The 23,564-nt window shown below is 49.8% G+C and overlaps 1 protein-coding gene across 1 annotated transcript in view; it reads left to right on the forward strand.

The window, feature by feature from the left end:
* Positions 1–23,564, forward strand: part of dntt (deoxynucleotidyltransferase, terminal) — a 488,317-nt gene that overhangs the window by 20,203 nt on the left and 444,550 nt on the right. Inside the window, exon 9 of the mRNA XM_072477618.1 lies at positions 1,914–2,068. Coding sequence (XP_072333719.1) covers positions 1,914–2,068 — 155 coding nt within the window. The remainder of the gene's footprint in view (positions 1–1,913; positions 2,069–23,564) is intronic.

Raw genomic sequence — 23,564 nt, forward strand, 5'->3', positions numbered from 1 at the left:
ATCCCCAGTGGTATAGCTATGGTGTATGTGACAGGAAGATAGGGCTTAATAATTGTAAATTATTTTTCTCCAAATAAAACCACAGGAAGAAGCACTATGAAATTTCAAACTGTAATTTTACACATGAAGTGTTATTTCAAACTGAAATAATTATTTATCTCACTGTAAAGTTTACCACCTGGCATCAAGGTAATCAAACAAGGAAGAAATTAAAATCAAAAATCTGTTATGCAATTACTTGCATCAATTTGTGACTTTTAAACTATGTGGGGGAAAAGTGGACTGAATATTATGACATTGTGACTGTTATTTCAGTTTAAAAGAAATAATAGTTTATATATTTGGAATGCCCAGAAAGCTGAGAGATATTCGTGGTGGCAGAATACAATATCATCACCTTTTGATACCTGGCATTGATTATATCTGCCATTACTAACACTGCTGCAACAAAATAAGGTGGCTCATGGGAATGGGGTAATATATTAGCATGGGTTGTGGATTGGCTAAGAGACAGAAAACAGAGAGCAGCAATAGACAAATCATTTTCAGAATGCAGGTGGGTTAGGATTAGAGTCATTGGAGTGCTGCAAAGGTTAGATATTTACAATCTATATCAGTGACCCAAGTTAGCTGATAACACAAAGCTCGGTAGGAATGTAAGATGTGAGGAGCAGGTAAATAGGATACAAAGGAATATAGGCTGGTAAGGTGAATGGGCAAGAAGGTGGCAGATGGCATAAAACCAAAGGCTAAAGAGATCCTTCAGGTATAAGCCAGGTATATTCGAGCAAGGGAGAAAGAACAGGAACCAATAACAGGGCACCTTGGATGACAAGGGAGATGGAGATTATGATGGGACAAAAAAGAGATTGTGTGATGCATGTCAGGTGAATTCTTCAAGTGAGAAACATGTCACGTGCAATGGGTTTCGTGGGAAGGTGAAGAGAAAATAAAACTGGCAAGGAGATAATAAGAGAATAGAATGGCAGTCAACATAAATGGGGACCCAAAAGTCTTCTACCGGCATGTAAATAGTAAGCATGTAGTAAGAGTTGGAATGTGTCCTATTTTGGACAAAGAAGGTGTAAGATATATAGAGGTTGCAAAGCTAGAATGCTATCGGGATTTACTAAGGAAGAGGAATCTGACAATATATCGGTAGAAGTGGAGATAGTGGAAGCAATGGTTGGATGAAAATTGAGAGGGACAAGGTACTGGAAAGGCTGACTATGCTGAAAGTAGATAAATCACCTTGTCTGGGTGACTTAAGTCCCAGGTTGCTAAAGTAAGTTGAGGTGGCGATAGTAGAAGGAATTTCCATAATGTACCAATCTTCCCAGAAGCAGGGGATGTACCACAGGATTGGAGAGAGGCAAATGTGACACCCTTATTCAAGGAAGGATTTAAGGTCAGTCCTCAAAAGGAAATGCTGTTGTTTTTTTTATTCGTTCATGGGATGTGGGCATCACTGGCTGAGCCAGCATTTGTTGCCCATTCCTGAGAGCATTTAAGAGTCAACCACATTGCTGTGGATCTGGAGTCACATGTAGGCCAGGCCAAGTAAGGTGAAGATTTCCTTCCCTAAAGGGCATCAGTGAATCAGATGGGTTTTTACGACAATCAGCAATAGTTTAATGACCACCTTTAGACTTCTAATTCCAGATTTATTTTATCAAATTCAAATTTCAACCCGGGTTGAACCCGGGTCCCCAGAGCATTACTCCGAGACTCAGGATTACTAGTCCAGCGACAATACCACCACTTCAACATCAACAGTGGGGAAGGTTTTAGAAGCAATAATCAGAGAAAAATTCAACAGGCATTAGGAGAGGTTTGAGTTAATTAAAGAGAATCAACATGGATTGTAAAAGTCAAACCATGCTCGTTTAATCTAAATGAATCTTTTGCTGAAGTTGATTGAAGGGAATGCGATGGATGTTGTTTATCTGGATATTAACAAACAACGTGACAAATTACCACATAAAAGGCTGGTTAACAAAATTGAGGCTCATGGAATAAAAGGGTCAGTGTCCAATGGGGTAAAGAATTATCCTAATGAAAGAAATCAGTGAGTTGTGGTAGATGGTTGATTTTTGGACTGGAGGGTGATAGTTCCTCATGTGCCAGTTCTCGGACAACTGCTATTTTTGCTCTATATAAATGGCTTTGATCGGAGCTGAATTTCAAAATTTGCCCATGATACAAAACTTGGAAGAATTGCAAACAGTGAAGATGATACAAATTACCTGCAATATGATACAGAAAGGCTGGAAGAATGGGCAAACAATTGGTAGATGGAATTTGATACAGAGAAGTGTGAGGCAAAGCTTTTGGGCAGAAGGGTTAGAACAGTGTTTTTCAAACTTTTTTTCCAGGGACCCAGTTTTACCAACCGGCCAACCTTCGGGACCCAGCCCGGCCGAGCTTCGCGACCCACGCTGGCCGACCTTCGCGAACCACGACGGCTGACCTTCGCGACCCATGCCGGACGATCTTTGCGGCCCATACAGGCCGACCTGTGCAACCCACCATTTTCTCTTACCTTCTTTGTTGCTGACAAAAATGGAGAAAATGGTTTTGGGTCCCTTTGGCCCCAGTGGTCTCTTGGTCCCTTTGGTTCCTTTGGCCCCCGAACTTGAAAGAAAAAGGCTGCGACCATCTAAAAAAAAAAATGCGGCTGCACTGCGCATGCATCCCCGATCAACGGTGCGATGCGCATAGTTTTGCGCATGCGCAGTGCGGCCGAAATTTGTTTATATGTTCGTGGCCATTTTGAAGGCCGCTCGCAGCCGGCATTATTAAAAGCCGGCTTCTGCGGCTGTTGCGCGTAGATTTGTGCGATCGGGAGTGCTGTGACGGATGGCCCCGCGACCCTCCCAACACTCGCTCGCGACCCACCCGCGGGTCGCACCCCCGAGTTTGACAATGCCTGGGTTAGAGGGAAACAACGTAGACTTCAGTAGGTACAGTTCTAAAGTGTGCAGAAACAGATGGACTGGAGGGTGAATGTGCATTGATCTTTGAAAGCGGAAAGCTATATTAAGAGAGTGGCTAACAAAGCTTATAGCACCTTGGCACATTTCAGGATGCGAATTGTCAGACTTAGGTTTTTGTGGAGGAAATATGAATTTCCTTTACATTCCCGACCCTGTGCTATTTTCCTCTGGCCATTTTGTGGGTCAAGAATGCCCAGTGTGAAAACCACACACCAACCCGTGGAAGTGATGTTTTCCATATTAAATGGGGGATGAAAATTGGATTTCATCCTGCACGCCATTTTCCTTTGGTGTGCCGGGTTTTGGTAGCCCATTAAATGCACACCAGGTTGAAGAGTTTGTGAAGAAAATGTAAAGCCTGCTGAGGAGTTGGGAACACTTAGAAAGGGAAGTGTGAAATGTGTTCACACCTTCAAATGTAATTATTAGTTGCTGTATTGTACTGCAGTGATTCACCAAGGGATCAGTCTTTTAAAAAGTAACTTAACCCTTATGTTTACCAGCTGTAATGACCTCCAATTGGCATTATTGGTTGGCCAATTGGAGTATGAGCTCCCTCAATGATAGCTCATTGAGGGGGCCCATATAAGCACCTGTGTAGGCTTTATGAGGCAGTCTTAAGTTGACTGGAAGGCTAGCAGCACTGTTTGGAGCTGCTCTTGTATAGAAGTTATTGCAAATAAATACTGGTGTGGTGACAGAACCCCTGCCTCCTGTGGATTATTACAGTGGCGACGAGGTAAACAAAGAACCTTGTGGAGACCCGCTGCCGCTCTTGGAGGGTAAGCCTTGCTCTTTCAAAAATGCCTCTTTTTGGGAAGTTGGATGCATTCGACCTGACTATTGAGGACTGGTCCCAGTGTGTGGAGAGAATGTGTTACTTTTTCCAGGCCAATGAGATAATGGAGGACATAAGGAAACGGGTTATACTGCTGTCGGCGTGCGGACCCTCAGCTTTCGCCATTATACGTAGTCTAACTTATCCCGATACGCCGGACACGATACCTTTCCAAGAATTAACAAAATTGGTGGAAGGGCACTATGACCCAAAACCACCCCTCATTTTGCATAGGTACAGATTCTACACAACGAAGCGGGAAGACAGAGAGTCAGTCACGAATTTCTTGACCCGCCTGAGAAGGCTGGTGGAAAAATGTGAGTTCGGCCCGACGCTAAATGAAATGCTTCGGGACCAGTTAGTATGTGGCATAAATGACCTCCCAATACAGAAGTGTCTGTTGGCGGAAATGCAGCTAGACTGCAGGTGGGCGTTACAGCTCGCATTGTCCCTAGAAAAGGCAGAAAGTGGGGTGCAGGGACTACAGGGTGTGCCAATGGAGGTAGATACCTGGGAGAGGGACTACCACAATGGGTCCAGCTACCAGATAGCCGCCCGCAGGAAAAGCCTGAGGAACAGGGCCAAAGGAAAATCCCAGAACTGCCCCCAAGTCTGCTAGGACTAACTGGAGACAGAGAGAACTACCGGCTGAGGCTCCCCCAACAGAGAAGGACCGTTTCTGGCACCAGACAGTGGGGTAACAGCGACAGAAACCCTAGAAGGAGATGGCAAAAGAGGAATAGCAGGTGGGGATGCAGGGAAGTACACAACCTAGATGCCCCATCCTCCTCCGAAGGGGAACAATTATATAATATTGCGACGAAGAAAGCAGAACCTATTAAGATTATCCCACGGGTGAACGGTCAGCCGACAATAATGGAAATAGACACGGGTGCGGCTGTATCAGTAATGGGAGTGGCAGCATTTTAAAAAAATCAAAGGTGGACTCCAGCCACTAGCCCTAACAAAAACATCGACAAAGCTTAAAACCTACACTGGGGAACCCCTGGAAGTTCTAGGCACGACTCATGTACCCGTGGAATATGACAAACAATTGCTCAGATTACCATTGACGATAGTAGAGGGCTCTGGACCGAACTTAATAGGACGGAACTGGCTGAAAGACCTAAACTTAGATTGGATGAAAATTTCCAGAGTGGAAGCGGGCAGTTGAGTGGACTACAAAAATACCCGGAGGTCTTCCAAGAAGGTTTTGGGGAAATTATAGGCACCAAAGCAACTTTGCACGTGGACCCAGAAGCCCTTCCGAAATTTTGTAAGGCCAGGCCGGTACCTTGTGAATTAAGGAAGAAAGTCGATGTCGAAATGGAAAGGTTACGGCGCGACGGCATTATCAAACCAGTACAGTTCTCTGAATGGGCAGCGCCGGTGGTACCAATTTTGAAGCCAGACTGCTCGATACATCTCTGTGGAGATTTCAAACAGACGGTAAACAAATACGCACTGCTGGACAAATACCCGATCCCGAAAATAGATGACCTATATGGCAAATTGGCAGGTGGGCTTTTGTTCACAAAACTAGACATAAGCCACGCCTACCAGCAATTAAAACTGGACAAGGACTCCCAGAAGGGACTTTTTCGTTATACTAGGCTACCCTTCGGAGTGTCATCAGCCTGCGCTATATTCCAGCGTACGATGGAAAATATTCTGCAGGGACTACCGCAGGTGGCGATTTATTTGGACGATGTCTTAATCACAGGTAGGACAAACAGGGAACACTTCAGGAACCTGGAGGAAGTGCTCAGGCGTTTCGCAAAGGCAGGGGTACGGCTGAAAAGAGAGAAATGTGTTTTTCTGGCCCTACAAGTGACGTACCTGGGATATAAAGTAGACCAGTCGGGCTTGCACCCATTGGAAGACCGAGTAAGGGCAATAAAAGAAGCCCCAGCTCTCACCACGGTCCAGGGGCTACGATCATTTCTAGGATTGGTAACATATTATGGCAAATTTATTGAAAATCGGGTGTCCATCCTAGAACGCCTCCACCAGCTACTAAAAAAGGGACAAGGATGGAAATGGTCCGAGCATTTAGGGACCTTAAGGAACAGCTGTCATCCGAAAATGTCCTAGAGCATTATGACCCAAGGAAGGAGTTGGTGGTCACGTGTGACTCATCACCGTATGGGGTAGTCTTAGCCCATAGAGGAAGAAATGGGGAAGAACGGCCAATAGCCTATGCTTCGAGGGACTTGGCGATGGCTGAGAGAGAGTACACCCAAATTGAGAAGGAAGGACTGGCGGTGATATTTGCAGTAAAAAAATTTCACCAGTATCTGTACGGGCGGAAATTCACCATAGTGACGGACCATAAGCCGTCATTAGGGTTATTAAAAGAGGACAAGTCAATACCCCCGATTGCATCAGCTAGAATCCAACGCTGGACGTTGCTACTGGCGGCGCATAGATACGTTCTGGAGCACAGGCCGGGAACGCGAGTAGCAAATGCAGATGCTTTGAGCAGACTTCCCCTCCCAGATACCCTGCTGCTAATACCAAAAGTAGAGGAGACAGTAATGACTCTAAATTCTTTGGACACCCTACCAGTGGACGCACAACATATTCGGTTGTGGAAGCAAAAAGACCCAGTTTTAGCCAACAAGAAGCATTTACTGCTAACCGGGGAACTAGAGAGACCAATGGAGCCCCAGATGCACCCATACTGGAGCAGAAGGGACCAAATAACCGTAGAAGACGGTATCCTATTATGGGGAGCCCAGGTAATAGTCCCAGCTCAGGGCCGTCAGGCAATCTTAACCTAGGTGATTCGGAGTGGAACTCACCTGAGAATAATTAATGAGGTTCAAATCACTGAATCTGGCATGGAATCCACCATTGTGGTGCCGATTTAAGGAGATATTTCAGAATTCACAGAATAGATACATCCAATGAGTGAGTAAGAAAACATCCAATGATGGACCCACCATCCATGGTTAACCAGAAAGATTAAAGATAGTACCAAAGTATATAATTGCACAAAGGCAGGTGGCAGGGCAGAAGATTGGACAGAATATAAGAAACAGCAAAGGATGACTAAGTTTAATAAGGAGTGAAAGTTGGCCAGAAATATAAAAATAGACAGTGAGAGTTTTAAAAAATATTTTAAAAAGAAATGAGTTAACAAAGTGAGCATTGGTCCGATAGAAAGGTAGTCTCGAGAATTGATAATGAAAAACAAGATGGCAGATGAATTGGACAGGTATTTTGCATCAGTCTTCATGATAGAGAATACAACTAACATCCTAAGAGCATCCAGAAATCAGGGAATGAAAGGGAGGGAGGAACTCAGAAAAATTACAGTCACCAGAGAAGTGGAATTGAGTAAATGAAATGAAATGTAAATCGCTTATTGTCATGAGTCGACTTCAAATGAAGTTAAAATGAAAAGCCCCTAGTCGTCACATTCTGGCGCTTGTTCGGGGAGGCTGGTACGGGAGCTGTGGGCTGACAATTGTTGGAGCTGCAGGCTGACAAGAGCCTGATGAACTTCGTCCTAGGATCTTAAAAGTAATGTCTCATCAGATAGTTGTTGCATTGGTTTTCATTTTCTAAAATTTCTTCGATTTTGGTAAGGTCCCATTAGATTGGAAGACAGCAAATGTAACTCCATTATTCAAAAAGGGAGGGGGATAGAAAACAGGAAACTACAGACCAGTTAGCTTAATATCTGTCGTAGGAAAAATGTTAGAAGCTGTTATTTAAGATGTCATAGCAGGGCACTTGGATAGGCAGAGTCAACATGGTTTTGTGAAAGGGAAGTCATGTTTAACTAACTTATTAGAGTTCTTTGAAGAAGTAACATGTGCTGTGGATAAAGGGGAACCAATGGATGCACTGTACTGAGATTTACAGAATGCATTTTATAAATTGCCACATCAAGGGTTATTACAGAAAATAAAAGCTTGTGTGTTAGGGGGTAACATATTGGCACTGATCGTAGATTGGCTGGCTAACCGGAAGCAGTGAGTAGGCATAAATATGTCTTTTTCAGATTGGGATTGGCAAAATGTAACAAGTGGTTACATTGTATAGGACATTAGTGAGACCACATGGATTAGTGCTGGGCCTTTAACTGTTTAAGATTTATGATAAATTACTTGGATGAAAGGATTGAAGGGATAGTTGCCACATTTGCTGATGACAAAGATGGTAGGAAATTAAGTAGTGAAGAGGACGTAAAGAGCACGCAAAGGATATAGATGGGTTAAGTAGGTGGGCAAAGATTTGGCACATGAAATATAATGTGGAAAAATGTGAAATTGTCCATTTTGGCAGGAAGAATTAAAATAAGCATATCTAAATGATGAGAGTTTGCAGAACTTTTGAGATGCAAAGGGAAAGGGGCATCCTCGTGCATGAATCACAAAGGCTAGAATGCAGGTACAGCAAGTAATTAGGAAAGCTAATAGAATGTTAATATTTATCGCGAGGAGAATTGAATCTAAAAGGTCGGTTATGCTTCAGTTGTACTAGTGAGACCACATTTGGAGAGTTGTGTACAGCATTGGTCATTTTATTTCAGAAAGGATGCAAATGAATTGTAAGCAGTTAGAGAAGGTTTACCAGACTAATAACTGGAATGGGTGGATTGTTTTATGAGGGAAGGTTGGACAGGCTAGGCTTGTATCCACTGGATTTTAAAAGGATTTTAAAAGAGTAAGAGGCAATTTGGTTGAAGCATACAAGATCCTGACGGGTCCTAACAGGATGGTGTGGAAAGGATGTTTTCTCTTGTGGAAGAATCTAGAATGAGGGATCACTGTTTAAAAATAATGGCCTCCATTTAAAATGGAGGTGAGGTGAATTTTTCTCTCCGAGGGTTGTGGGTCTTTGGAACTCTCCCTGAAAAGGTGGTGGAAGCAGAGTCTTTAAATATTTTAAAGGCAGAGATGGATGGATTCTTGCTAAGGAAGGGAGTGATGTGTTATCCAGGAAGGCATGGTGCAGATTTGAGGTTATGATATTATTAAATGGCAGAGTGGGCTTGAGGAGCTGGATGACCTAGTCCTGCTCCTTGTTCAGTATGTCCGTATACATTGTTATGGAGTGGCATGAGCGGGCGGAGGATGCTTGAGCTTTCATGGAAGTGAGCGATGGTATGAGGGCGATGAGAGGTGAGATTCAGGGTTTTTTTTAAGCACTGTTGGGTGCTTAGCTGCTGTGTTGGCAAATCAAGGCAGGCCTTCTAACTGACCCGGCTCTGCACGCATGTCCCTCGGCCTCTCTGTCACAAGTTGCACTGTGAACCTGACCCTTGTGTGCAAAGGCAGAAATGGTGTGTGATGGGGTGGATGTTCAGTTTCTGAGCTTCGAAATTAGGTCGGATTTTCCCAGTCCCTGATGAATGCTTGCCCCATTGAGTACAAAAGGAAACATTTATACTGAGCCTTTATGAATCTCTGGATAGGTCCCAATTGGAGTGTTGCATCCATTTTTGGTTACTATACTTTAAGAAGGAATTGAGCTGCCTAGAGTGGGTGCAGAAGAGATTGACCAAAATGGTTCCAGAGATTGGGGTGAGATTTGTTATGGTTAGTTTGTAAAAGCTGGGGTTCTTTTCCTTGGAGCAAAGGAGATTTGATGGAAAGGTACTAGATTTTGACACATCTGGATAAGGTAGACAGGGGAAACACTATTTCTATTAGCTGATAATACAAGGACTAGTGGACACTGATTTAAGATTTTGGACAAGAGATCCTAAATGGGAATGTGAGGAAGAACTTCTTTGCATAGTAAATACCTAGAACTCACTGCCCCTGGCGGTGGAATAAATGGAAATAATCAATGATTTCAAAAGGAAGTTGAATGGACACTTAAAGGAAATAAATCTGCGGGGTGACGAGGATGGAGTGGAACTGGGGAGCCAGCAATCATGTCTTGTGAGTACTCCCACAGTACTGTTATGGAGGGTGTTCCAGGATTTTGACCCAGTGACAGTGAAGCTGTGGTGATATAGTTTCAATTTCGGATGGCCTGTGACTTGAAAGGGAACTTGCAGGTGGTGGTGTTTCCATGCGTCTGTAGCAGTTTTCATTCTAGGTACGAGAAACCGATTTTTAAAAAATTAATTCCGGGGATGTGGGCTTCCTTGGCCAGGCTGGCATGCCTTGAGTCGATGATGTAAGCTGCCTTCTTGAACTTCTGCAGTCCCTGTGGTGTAGATACACCCACAATACTGTTAGAAAGGGAGTTCCAGGATTTTGACCCAGCGACAGTGAAGGAACGGAGATATGTTTCCAAGTCGGGATGATGAGTGACTTGGAGGGTGTCATGAATGGTTACTGTACCCTTAACACCATGTAGGTGATGCCCCTTTAAGACCAGGTTTGGAACCCTGAGGGACTCTGCCTCCGGCTTCTCCCACCAGGGAGCCGTATATAAGGTGACTCCCTGTAGGCGGCACTCAATAAGCACACTGATGCGACCATCAATTCACTCAAAGACTCGTGTCGGAGTAAAACAGTGGTTTTAATTAACTATCAACTTTGCCTGCCTGCGACTGGCACATACCGAGGACAGTCCCACAGGCCAGCTACTCTTATACTCCTTCAAAGGGGCGGAGCCATGGGCTGAGCCCGTACATGCTCCAACATCTCCCCTGTGGGTGAAGCCATACAGGGTTAATAACATAACTGGTGAATTAACTGTTTTTACAAACATAGAACATAACTGGTAAATTAACTGTATTTACATTCACCCCTGTTTTAAAAAAAAAAAATAAAGTCCGGTGGGGTGATGGGTCACAAGTTCAGCCGGTCCGGCGCCCGGTCGTACGCTGCGACCGCCGAAGCATTGGTGTTGCAGCCGCTTCAGGTGGCTGGGGAAGTGGGTCTGGTGCAGCACCCGGGGTGGACTCCGGGAGCGGCTCTTCCTGAGCTTCATTCCTGCGGACTGGTGTGCCGGGTGGAAGGGAGCGCGGGAGCCAAATGTGCGCGGGGGCGCTGGGCATGGGAGAAAGAGCGGGGTACACCGCGGGAGGTACTGTGGACGTAGTGGTGGCGGAGCCTGCGGGCGCAAGGTCTCGGACGGAGACGGTATCCTGTCGACCATCGGGGTGCTCAACATATGCGTAGTGTGGGTTTGAGTGCAGGAGCTGGACCCTCTCTACCAGGGGATCGGTCTTATGGGTCCGAATGTGTTTCCGGAGGAGGACTGGACCCGGTGTCATCAGCCAGGGTGGGAGCGAGGCCCCTGAGGTAGTCCCCCTAGTGAAAATAAACAAGCGGTCATGGAGTGGCGTGCAAAGGATGGACCTAATAACATGGAGTGCATCGGAGAGGACTTCCTGCCAGTATGAAACCGGGAGATTCCTGGACCATAGGGTCAGTAGGACGGTCTTCCAGACCGTCACGTTACTCCCTCTTCTTCTGTCCGTTTCCCCGGGGGTTGTAACTGGTAGTCCTGCTCGAGGCGATGCCATTACTGAGCAGGTACTGACTCAATTTGTCGCTCATGAACGACAAGCCCCTGTCGTTGTGGGTGTAGTTGGGGAAACCAAACAGGGTGAAGACACTGTGCAGGGCTCTGGTAACAGTGGGGGTGGTTTTATTGGGGCACGGGATGGCAAACGGGAAACGGGAGAACTCATCAATAATATTGCGAAAGTAGGTATTGCGATTATTCGAGGGGAGGGGTCCTTTGAAATCGATACTGAGGCATTCAAAGGGCCGGGACGCCTTCACCAGGTGGGCCTTATCTGGTCGATAGAAGTGTGGTTTACAATTCGCACAGATTTGGCAGTCCCTGGTTACAGCTTTGACCTCCTCGGTGGAGTAGGGCAGGTTGCGGGCCTTGATATAATTGACGAGCCGGGTGACCCCTGGGTGGCAGAGATCGTTGTGGATAGCCAGTAGTCGGTCCTCTTGTGCACCGGTGCATGTGCCGCGGGACAGGGCATCTGGGGACTCATTGAGCTTCCCAGGACGATATACTATATTGTAATTATAGGTGGAGAGTTTGATTCTCCACCAAGATCTTAGCGTTCTTGATTTTGCCCCGCTGCGTATTGTCGAACATGAAGGCCACCGATCGTTGGTCGGTGACGAGGGTAAAGCTCCTACCAGTGAGGTAGTGCCTCCAGTGCCGCACTGCTTCCATGATGGCGTGAGCCTCTTTTTCGGCCGAGGAGTGTCGGCGTTGAGGGTGCGTGAAAATAACGCAAACGGTCTGCCTGCTTGATTGAGAGTGGTGGCGAGAGCGACCTCTGATGCATCGCTCTCCACCTGAAAGGGGACGGACTCGTCCACAGTGCGCATCGCGGCTTTGGCGATGTCCGCCTTGATGCAATTGAAGGCCTAGTGGGCCTCGGCTGCCAGAGGGAAAAGGGTGGCCTTAAATAGTGGGCGGGCTTTGTCTGCATACTGGGGGACCCACTGGACGTAGTAGGAAAAAAATCCAAGGCACCTCTTGAGGTCCCTGGGACAGTGAGGGAGTGGGAGTTGCAGGAGACGGTCAGGGTTGGGCCCAAGGACTCCATTTTCCACGACGTAGCCGAGGATGGCTAGCCTGGTGGTGCGGAAAACGCATTTCCCCTTTATAGGTGACATTACGTTTTTGGGCAGTTTGGAGAAATCGGTGGAGGTTGGCGTCGTGGTCCTGCTGATCATGGCCACAGATGGTGACATTGTCCAAGTACGGAAACGTGGCCCGCAGCCCGTACTGGTCCACCATTCAGTCCATTGCTCGTTCGAACACCGAAACCCTATTCGTGACGCCAAAAGGGACCCGGAGGAAATGAAAAAGGCGGCCGTCTGCCTCAAATGCCGTGTAGTGGCGATCCTCCGGGTGGATTGGGAGCTGGTGGTATGCAGACTTCAGATCCACCGTGGAGAACACACGATAGTGAGCGATCTGATTGACCATGTCTGCAATCCGGGGAAGGGGTTACGCATCAAGTTGCGTAAACTGGTTAATGGTCTGGCTGTAATCAACCACCATCCGGAGCTTCTCCCCGGTCTTGACGACCACCACCTGAACTCTCCAGAGGCTATTGCTGGCCTCTATGACTCCTTCCCGCAAGAGGCGCAGGGCCTCAGACCTAATAAATCTTCTGTCCTGCATGCTATATCGCCTGCTGCGAGTGGCTACTGGCTTGCAATCAGCGGTGAGATTAGCAAAGAGGGAAGGCGGGTCGACTTTCAGAGTGGCTAGGCTGCACACAGTGAGTGGGGCAGGGGTCCGCCAAAGCTAAGCGTCAGGTTCTTGAGATTACATTGAAAATTGAGCCCTAAAAGGAGGGGAGCGCAGAGGTCTGGGAGCACGTACAGCTGGAAATTAGTGTACTCAGCGCCCTGTACCGCTAAGGTTACCATAGTGCACACTCGGATTTGTATCGCGTGCGACCCGGAGGCGAAGGAAATTGTTTGTTGCGTCGGGAATATCGGGAGCGAGCAGTGGCTTAGCAGATTCGGGTGGATGAAACTCCTGGTTCTCCCGGAGTCGAACAGGCAAGGTGTCTTGTACCCGTTAACCCGGACGGCCACCATTTGAGCTCTTGAGGTGCTTGGGTCGCGACTGGTCCAAGGTGACTGTGCTGAGTTGAGGGTAACCGACGGCGTGGTCGGCTGTGCTGGGGCGGCCCCCCCCCCCGGCAGGTTGTACGCGTCGAGCGGCGTAGCAAATGGCGGCCCCCGTTGATCAAGTGTGGCGGGCGTCGAGGAAGATGGCGACCCCCCCCATGGATCGCACGTGGCCGGCCGCGTGGGGGTGGATGGCCAAAATGGCGGCCCCCGTGAGTCGCACGTGCTGTGCGGAGTCGGAGTCGGCAGGCACGCTGCCACATTGCGAGGTCTGCGGGCCTGAGAGTCGGTAGTCCGGGTCTGAGAGTTTGCGTGCTTAGGCTTGGCGAGGCAGATCTCGGCGAAGTGCCCTTTTTGGCAGCAACTGTTGCAGTGTGCGTTGCGGGCCGGGCAGTGCTGTCTAGGGTGTTGAGGCTGGCTGCAAAAATATCAAGGCAACCCCCCCATGATGAGCGGGTGGGCGCGCAGCACAGGCCTGGGGTAGTCTCTGGTCGGGAGCCCACGAGGGGTCGAGTGTTCGGCCGGAAATGCAGTGAGGCTCTGGAAAGCGACCTCCAGTGAAGTTGCCAGTTTCACCGTCTCGTCCAGGTCCTGGGCCCCTTTCCCGAGCAGTCGCTGCCGCACGTAATTTGACCTGAGCCCCTGCAATGTAGACGTCTCTGACGGCGAGCTCCATGTGCTGAATGGCCGTAACGGCCTGATAGTTGCAGTTGCGCACGAGGGCTTTGAGGTGGCGCAGATAGTCATCAAGTGATTCCCCGGGGTGCTGGCATCGAGTAGTGAGAATATGTTGCGCATAGACCTCGTTCACAGACCGCACGTAGATGCGCTCGAGGATTGCGAGAGCGGCGGTATATGAGGTGGCCTCTTCAAGTTGCACGGAAATGCGTGACTCACCGTGTGTGGAGGAGACTCAATTTTTGTTCGTCCGTGACGGATGGCGTCAATGACGCGGCAAGGTAGGCCTTGAAACACCGCAGCCAGTGTGAAAAAATTTCCTTCGCCTCCGTGGCCTGTGGATCGAGCTCCAGTCTGTCCGGTTTGAGGGCTGACTCCATAATTGTTTTTGTTCAGAATGTTAATTAAATTGATGCGACCATCAATTCACTCAAGGACTTGTATCGGAGTAAAACAGTGGTTTTAATTAACTATCAACTTTGCCAGCCTGTGACTGGTACATACTGAGGACAGTCCACAGGCCAGCTACTCGTATACTCCTTCAAAGGGGCGGAGCCATGGGCTGAGCCCGTACATGCTCCAACATCTCCCCCTGTGGGTGAAGCCATACAATGGCCCACAGATAAAACCCACAGGGTTAATAACATAGAACATAACTGGTGAATCAACTGTATTTACATTCACCACACACGTCTCTGTAGCTGGCTAGTTCTCTGCTTCTTAAAGCCTTCATTTACCATTCCACACTCTCGTGTCATTATTGAGGGTGCTACAATTTATTAAGCAGACTACGTTAGGATGAACGCCGGTCTCGAGCCAGAAAAGCTCAACCTGGAAGCACGGACACCGGAGGCCAAAGAAATGTTTAAGTACTGGCTCCGCTGCTTCGAGGCCTACCTGGAATCCTCGGAAGCCCCCGTCCTTGGGCCTCGCAAGCTGCGCCTACTCCACGCCCAGGTGAGCCATAGAATCTCCGCCATGATCGAGAAGGCAACCACTTACGATGAGGCGATCGAGATCCTGCGAAAGCGTTTCGTCAAATCCATAAATGAGGTACATGCACGGCACCTGCTCTCTACCTGCCGACAGCGCTCGGGGAAACGCTGGACGAGTATGTGGAAAATCTCACCACCGCGCTCACCAGGAACTGCAACCATCAGGATGTGACTGGAAAATCCACAGGAACCTACACATCTGAGACACCTTTTGTGTCCGGCATCCGCTTGACCTATATCAGGCAGTGACTCCTCGAAAATGGAGCTAAAGACCTTCAGGACATGGTAACACTTGCCACCTCACTGGAAGTGGCCCGCCACAACCTAAGCACGTACCCCGCCACAACTTAGGCACGGACCCTGCGAGCCCCCCTCTGACTTCCCCAGACTCGGCCACGCTACGGGCCTGCGCCGCTCGGCAACCCGCCCAGACCGGGGGCACACCGTGCTATTTCTGTGGGCAGGGCCAGCACCCACGTCAATGCTGCCCAGTCCGCTCCGCCATCTGCAGCGACTGCGGAAAGAAGGGGCATTTCGCAAGGTTCTGCCTGGCCAGGCCCAAGGCCCAGAAACAAAAAGCTCACCAGGCCCGGAAATCGAGCTCGCAGGCCCCACAATGCGGCTGCGCACCGGCCCCTTTCTGACGCGTCATCGGCCCCGTGTGAGTCATGGCGGTGGCCATCTTCTAGACCCGACCGATGGCGACAGCCATTTTGTGAATCCGACTCGGCTGAGGACTCGGACTACCCGCAACTGGGAGTGATCATCCTCGCCCAATCGCGGCCAAAGCACCTGCGGGAACTCCATGATGCAGGTCCAGATCAACAGGCGCGACACTCCCTGCCTCTTTGACTCCGGGAGCACGGGGAGCTTTGTCTACCCATAAACTGTAAGGCGCTGCTCCTTGCGCACCTATCCCGCTTCCCAAACCATAGCCCTCGCCTCCGGGTTCCACTCGGACCAAATCAAGGGATATTGTATTGCGAATCTCGCGATCTAGGGCGCCGAATACGCTCGTTCCAAGCTCTCTATTCTCCCTCACCTCTGCACCCCCTGCTGCTCGGTCTTGATTTCCAGTGCAGCCACCGAAGCCTGACCCTGAAGTTTGGCGGCTCCTTGCCCCCCTCACGGTATGCAGCCTTGCAACACAAAGTTGCGCCCCCTTCACTCTTCGCGAACCTCACCCCCGACTGTAAGCCAGTCGCCACCAGGAGCCAGCGGTACAGTGCCCAAGATATGACTTTTAACAAGTCAGTGTTTACTGGAAGAGGGGGTCATCGAGGCAAGCAACAGCTCCTGGAGAGCACAAGTGGTGGTAGTACGGTCCGGGGAAAAGAAACAGATGGTCGTGGACTATAGCCAGACCATAAACCGCTTCACGCAGCTCGATGCGTACCCCTTTCCCCGCATGGCAGAGATGCTCAATACAGTGTATTCTCCACTGTCGTCCTAAAATCCGCCTACCACCAGCTTCCTATCCGACCGAAAGACCGCCCCTGTGCTGCTTTCAAAACAGCCGGCCGGCTTTTTCACTTCCTCAGGCTCCCCTTCGGCGTCACAAATGGGGTCTCCATCTTCCAGAGGGCGATGGACCAGTACGGCCTGCGGGCTACTTACCCGTACTTGGACAATGTCTGCATCTGCGGCCATGATCAGCAGGACCATGACGCGAACCTCAAGGTTCCTCCAGACCGCCGGGCCCTCAACCTGACCTACAACAAGGAGAAATGCGTTTTCCACACAACCTGGCTAGCCAACCTCGGCTGTGTCGTGGAAAACGGGGTCCTAGGTCCCGACCCCGACTGCCTGCACCCCCTTAAAGAGCTCCCCCTCCCTTGTAGCCTCAAGGCCCTCAAACGGCGCTTGAGGCTTTTCTCCTATTACGCCCAGTGGGTCCCCAGATATGCGGACAAAGCCCGCCCACTCATCAAAGACATTTCCCCTGACAGCTGAGGCCTGGTCGGCCTTCAGTCGCATCAAGGCCGCTATGCGCGCGGTGGACAAAACCATCCCTTTCCAGGTAGAGAGCGATGCGTCACACATCGCCCTGGCTGCTACCCCTCAATCAGGCAGGCAGACCAGTAGCGTTCGTCTCCTGGACCCTCACCGCCTCCGAGATTCGGCACTCTGCAGTCGAAAAGGAGGCACAAGCCATCATGGAGGATGTGCGGCACTGGGGGCACTATCTAGCCGGTAGGAGGTTCACCCTCACCTTCATGTTTGATAATGCACAACGGGGCAATTTAAAAATGATAAAATCTTGAGGTGGAGGATCAAACTCTCCACCTATGCGTACGATATTAAGTATCGTCCAGGCGAGCTCAACGGGTCCCCAGATGCTCTGTCCCGCGGCATGTGCATCAACGCGGAGGAGGATCGCCTGCGGGCCATCCATAATGACCTCTGTCACCCAGGGGGTTACCCGGCTTGCCCACTTTATCAAGTCCCACAACCTACCTTACTCTGCCAAGGAGGTCAAGGCCATGACCAGGGCTTGCCAGATCTGCGCTGAGTGCAAACCGCACCGGCCAGACAAGGCTCGCCTTGTAAAGGCCTCGGGGCCCTTTGAGCGACCACCAACCGCAATATCTACTTCCTAACCGTCATCGAGTTCTCCCGCTTCCCATTCGCCGTTCCCTGTCCTGACATGACCTTGGCCACCGTGATAAAGGCACTGTCCTTCTGGCCCTACAGTCGAGAGGTCTCCCAACAACCCGCTGGCAGGAGGTCCTACCTGATGCCCTCCACTCCATTAGGTTGCTCCTCTGCACGGCCACGAATGAGACCCCTCACAACCGCTTGTTTGTCTTCCACAGGAAGTCCACCTCTGGGGTCTCGCTTCCACCTTGGCTGACGACTCCAGGACCTGTTCTTCTCCGGAGGCACGCGAGGAGCCATAAAATGGACCACCTGGTCGAGAGGGTCCAATTGCTACATGCGAACCCCCGATACGCCTACGTTGCGCACCCCGACGGTAGGCAAGACACTGTTTCCCTCCGGGATCTGCCACCTGCTGGTTCTCCGAATGACCCCCCCCCCACCCCCCCCCCGGGCCCCCACTCCATCGGTAGACACCGACCGCGCGCCCCCCACACTCCCCACCACGCCGGCACCGCTAACCCCAGCCCCAGCTATTCCCCCTGCCCTCCGACCCCCTACCTCCTACCCTGACTCAGGCGAAAGCTCCGACCACCGTGCTCGCGGATGTACCCTCACCAAAGACGTCCGTGCCCGCCGCACCACTGCCCGAGCTGAGAGGGTCGACGAGGCCGATCAGGCCGCCGAAAAGAATAGACATGTAATTCCACTTCACCCCCGACTTTGCATTTATTTAAACGGGGTGAATGTGATGAATGGTTACTGTATCCTTAACACCATGTGGGTGATGCCCCTTTAAGACCAGTTTGGAACCCTGGGGAATTCCGCCTCTGGCTCCGCCCACCAGGGAGCCGTATATAAGGTGACGCCCTGTAGGCGGCACTCAGTAAGCACACATCTCTGTAGCTGGCTAGTTCTCTGCTTATTAAAGCCTTCATTTACCATTTCACACACGTGTCGTTATTGAAGGTACTACAGAGGGGACATCCCATGTGTCTGTTTTCCTGATTCTACTTCGTGGTAGTGGTTATGGGTTTGGGGCTGTCTAAGGAGACTTGGTGAGTTCTTCCAGTCCATCTTGTAGATGGTACACACTTACACACTGATGCTATTATCCGTTGGTGGTGGAGCGAATGAATGTTTGTGGATGAGATGCTAACCAAACGGCTGCTTTTTTTTTTTCTGGATAGTGTCAAGCTTTTTGAATGCTGTCGGAGCTGCACTCATCCAGGCAAGGAGGAGATATCCCATCATATTCTCTCTTGTTGGAGATGGTTGTTTCCTGGCAATTGTGTGGTGTGAATGTCACTTGCCACCTGTTAGCCGAAGGTTTTGCTGCTTTTGTGTCTGATGAGCCACAAATGGTGCTTGATATTGTGAAATAATCAGTAAACATCCCACTTCTGCCCTTATGAGAGGAAGGTCATTGTTGAAGCAGCTGAAGGTGGTTGGACTGAGGAAACTATCCTGAGAAACTCCTGCAGTGATGTCCTGTAAGGTGCTGCTGTGGGGTCTTGTTGATTCGCTGAGGTGCACCTTGTAGATGGTGTACACAGCTGCAACATTGCAGCGATGGTGGAGGGAGGGAATGTTTACAGTGCCGATCGAGGATTTCCTCTTGGAGGCGTCCTGTGTCTCCATCGCGGAGTCGGAGTCCAAAACCTCCGTCATCTTGGCGTCTAATTCTCTACGTGGTTCTGCAACGACCCACGCAGGCTTTGAGTGCGACGCCAGAGGAAGATCATGAGAATGAATCTCCACTGTGTCTGGTCTCTGTGGCTGTATGGCTGTAAATGTGAGCTCCGGGGGCGGGGAATCTGTGGACGAGGCAGCCTTCTGGACCGAACGTAGTCTAAATGTTTGCGCTGGAGATGACCCTGGGCTTGCACCTGGTAAGAGATCGGGCCCTTTCATCGAAAGATAATGCCAGGGACCCACTGGGCACCACCAGCAAAATTTTGAATGAATACCGGGTCACCTGGCGCAAACTGCCGAATCGGCCGATGCCGAGAGAGGCCATGCCCTGCTGTTGTTGAGTGCGGCGTATTTTTGCGCCAATGTCCGGGAAAGCCATGCTAAGGCGGGTGCGAAATCTCCGGCCCATTAGGAGTTCCGTGGGAGCTCCCGCAGTCACCGCATGTGGAGTGGTCCTATACGAAAACAAAAACCGAGCCAGATTAGTGTCCATAGACCCAGAAGACCGTTTCTTTCGGCCCCATTTGAACGTCTGCACTGCACGCTTCGCCAACCCATTGGAAGCTGGGTGGTAAGGAGCGGTGCGGATAAGGCGTATGCCGTTCATCTTCATAAACTTCGCAAACTCCTCACTTGTGAGAGGAATGCCGTCCGTGCCGAGCATCTCGGGGAGGCCATGCATGCTGAAAGACAAATGCATCTTCTCGATTGTTGCGCAGGACGTTGTCTACCATCTTATGTACCTCGAGCCATTTAGATTAGGCATCGATTAATATAAGGAACATGGATCCAGGAAAAGGGCCGGCGAAATCCGCATGCAAGTGCGCCCAAGACCACCCTGGCCTTTCCCAGTGATGTAGGGGCGGGGACGGTGGAAGCTTCTGATGCTCCTGGCAAATGGAGCAGTTTTGGTCCACCTTCTCAATGTCAGCATCGAGGCCAGGCCACCAGAAATAACTCCGGGCCAACATTTTCATTTTGGTCACACCCGGATGCCCATTGTGCAAGTCTCTTAGTATCAGCTACTGTCCTTTTTCTGGGACGACCACACACGTCCCCCACAAGCGGATACCGTCTTCCACGCTAAAATCTGACAGCTTGGAGGAAAATGCCCGCAACTCGCCTGGCAGCTGCCTATGTTACCCACCATACAGGACTATGTGCCGAACCTTTGACAGGACTGGATCCGCCTGGGTCCACTCACGGATATGTGACCGGCAAGGAGCCCGTAAAATTTAGGGTTGCAACCACCTCACCGGTCGTGGGGGTCGACATGGGGCCGGTCGACAAAGGCAATTGGCTCAGTGCGTCGGCATTCGCCTACTGGGTCCCTGGTAATGCTCCAGAGAGTATTTGTAGGCAGCAAGCAGCAAAGTCCAGCACTGGATCCGTGCAGAAACAATGGGCAGAATTGGTTTATCCTCTCGGAAAAGTCCAAGCAGAGGCTTGTGATCGGTCACGATAGTGAAGTGGCGGCAATAGACATACTGGTGAAAGTGTTTCGCCGCAAAGACCACCACCAGGCCCTCCTCCCCGATCTGCGCGTACTTCTTTTCCGCTGCAGTGAATGTGCGGGAGACAAAAGCTATCAGCCGTTTGGCTCCATTCTCCATCTAGTGGGACAGGACAGCCCCAATACCATATGGGGATGCATCACACAATGCTTTTCAGGATCATGGTGGGTTAGTAACCTGGACGACGACAGTTGCTTTTTCACCCACCGGAAAGCGTTTTTTTGCGGCCGACCCCAAATCCAGGTGTGATTCTTCTTCAACAGAATGTGCAACAGGGCCAGCGTAGTTGCCAGATTGGGGAAGAACTTCCCGGAATAGTTTACGAGGCCGAGAAAAGAACAAAGATGTGAAACGTCAGTCGGGGCAGGGGCCTCTTGAATTGCATGCAATTTCTCTGCGACGGGGTGCAAACCTTCACGGTCCACCCGATAACCCAAATAGACTACTTCCTTCGCCTGAAAGACGCACTTTGTGCGATGTAAACGGACTCCAGCCTCTGAGAAGCGTCTCAGGACAGCCTCCAAATTTTCCAAATGTTCCTGTTCCAAAATCCCCGTAATCAAAACGTCGTCTAAATAAACAGCGACACATGGTAAACATCTCAAGATGCCCTCCATGACGCGTTGAAAGATAGTGCAGGCAGAGGATACTCCAAAGGGCAACCATGTATTTTCATACAGGCTCTTGTGTGTATTAATAGTTACACATGGCCGGGAGGTAGGGTCCAGCTCCAACTGTAGGCAGGCGTGACTCATCTCCAATTTCGTGAATGAGAGTCCGCCTGCAAGCTTCACGTAGAGATCTTCTATGCAGCGCAATGTATATCAGTCAAGCCGGTAAACAGTATTCACTAAGTTTATAGTCGCCGCACAAGCGAACCGTGGCATCTGGCTTCATTGCCGGTACAACTGGCGCTACCCAGTCGGCGAAACGGACGGGCCTGAGAAGATCCAAGGACTCCTGGTTCCTCATCCATTGGTTCTGGAGAAGGCTCCCTTCGGGGTGGAACATCCAGTGGCCATTGCCGTCGATCCGGACGTTGCCCCGCCCAAGTACAGCAGGGGTGCGGGGAGATGCTTTTGGATGCAAGGGGTTACTACCAATTGGTGAGAGTCTGATGTCACATGACCGATGTCTTACCCAACCAGCTGGTTGGAGGTCGCATTGCTAACTACACACTGTATTATTCACAGGCATATCACCACATCCCCCTTCCTTTGGAGATGTTGATATTTATATACAAAACATGATTGGTATTATTATTTAATGCAGGTGGCATTTGTATATACAGATTTAACTGTGCGTCAATTAACATGATATGCCTGCTAACTGTGTCCCTTGTGCACAGCTCATTGTGCATCTCTGACAGGATCACCCTGCTGATCATCTGGGCTCTTGTCAGCTTTCTGGAAGATTGATTTCCATGCCGGTCTTTTGTGCCTTCGCCTTTTGACACGATGCATCCCGAAGACCGGTGTCCTTGCTGGCCATGCCTGCATCACCAGCGTCTGTGTCACCAGTTTCTATCGTATCGTTATGCGATGCTTTTTGCTGCTGCATTGTTGTGCATTCTCTGGCCTGTCAATCACGTTGCTGATGTCTTCTTGCCTGATGTCATCAGTGGGACCCATGGTATCCCCCACTCTCCTTTTCCTATTTTTTGTTTTGAGAGCAATTTTGTGACTGACTTTGACTGCTCCTCTTTTTTTGCTTGGCTTTGGTAGCACCCATGTTGCTGCCGGCCTGCGCCAGAGGAGCAGTAGTTTACGGATGGTCTGCTGAGACATCTCATGTTGGCGTGCTCCTGAGGGACTATGCGGTCGAGATCAAGTTTACACCTTCAATGGCTGGCTGCAGCGCCTCGCACTCTAGTGTCTGGGTTGGATTGCACTCTGGTGTTTGGGTTGGATTTACCTCCCTAATGTTGTGTGCTGTCCCTACATCCTGTGTTTGAGACCCATGCGGTGACTCCTCGTCACTCAAAATTACGATGCATACGCCATCAGTTCCTGAAGAACCAAGTGGTGGTTCATCCTTGTCTTGTACTACAATATATGTATCATCCATCATGGAACTGCCAATTGATACAGACATAGAACATAGAACATAGAACAATACAGCGCAGTACAGGCCCTTCGGCCCACGATGTTGCACCGAAACAAAAGCCATCTAACCTACACTATGCCATTATCATCCATATGTTTATCCAATAAACTTTTAAATGCCCTCAATGTTGGCGAGTTCACTACTGTAGCAGGTAGGGCATTCCACGGCCTCACTACTCTTTGCGTAAAGAACCTACCTCTGACCTCTGTCCTATATCTATTACCCCTCAGTTTAAAGTTATGTCCCCTCGTGCCAGCCATATCCATCCGCGGGAGAAGGCTCTCACTGTCCACCCTATCCAACCCCCTGATCATTTTGTATGCCTCTATTAAGTCTCCTCTTAACCTTCTTCTCTCCAACGAAAACAACCTCAAGTCCATCAGCCTTTCCTCGTAAGATTTTCCCTCCATACCAGGCAACATCCTGGTAAATCTCCTCTGCACCCGCTCCAAAGCCTCCACGTCCTTCCTATAATGCGGTGACCAGAACTGTACGCAATACTCCAAATGCGGCCGGACCAGAGTTCTGTACAGCTGCAACATGACCTCCCGACTCCGGAACTCAATCCCTCTACCAATAAAGGCCAACACTCCATAGGCCTTCTT

Source organism: Scyliorhinus torazame, chromosome 16, assembly GCF_047496885.1.
Source record: "Scyliorhinus torazame isolate Kashiwa2021f chromosome 16, sScyTor2.1, whole genome shotgun sequence".
NCBI lineage: Eukaryota > Metazoa > Chordata > Chondrichthyes > Carcharhiniformes > Scyliorhinidae > Scyliorhinus > Scyliorhinus torazame.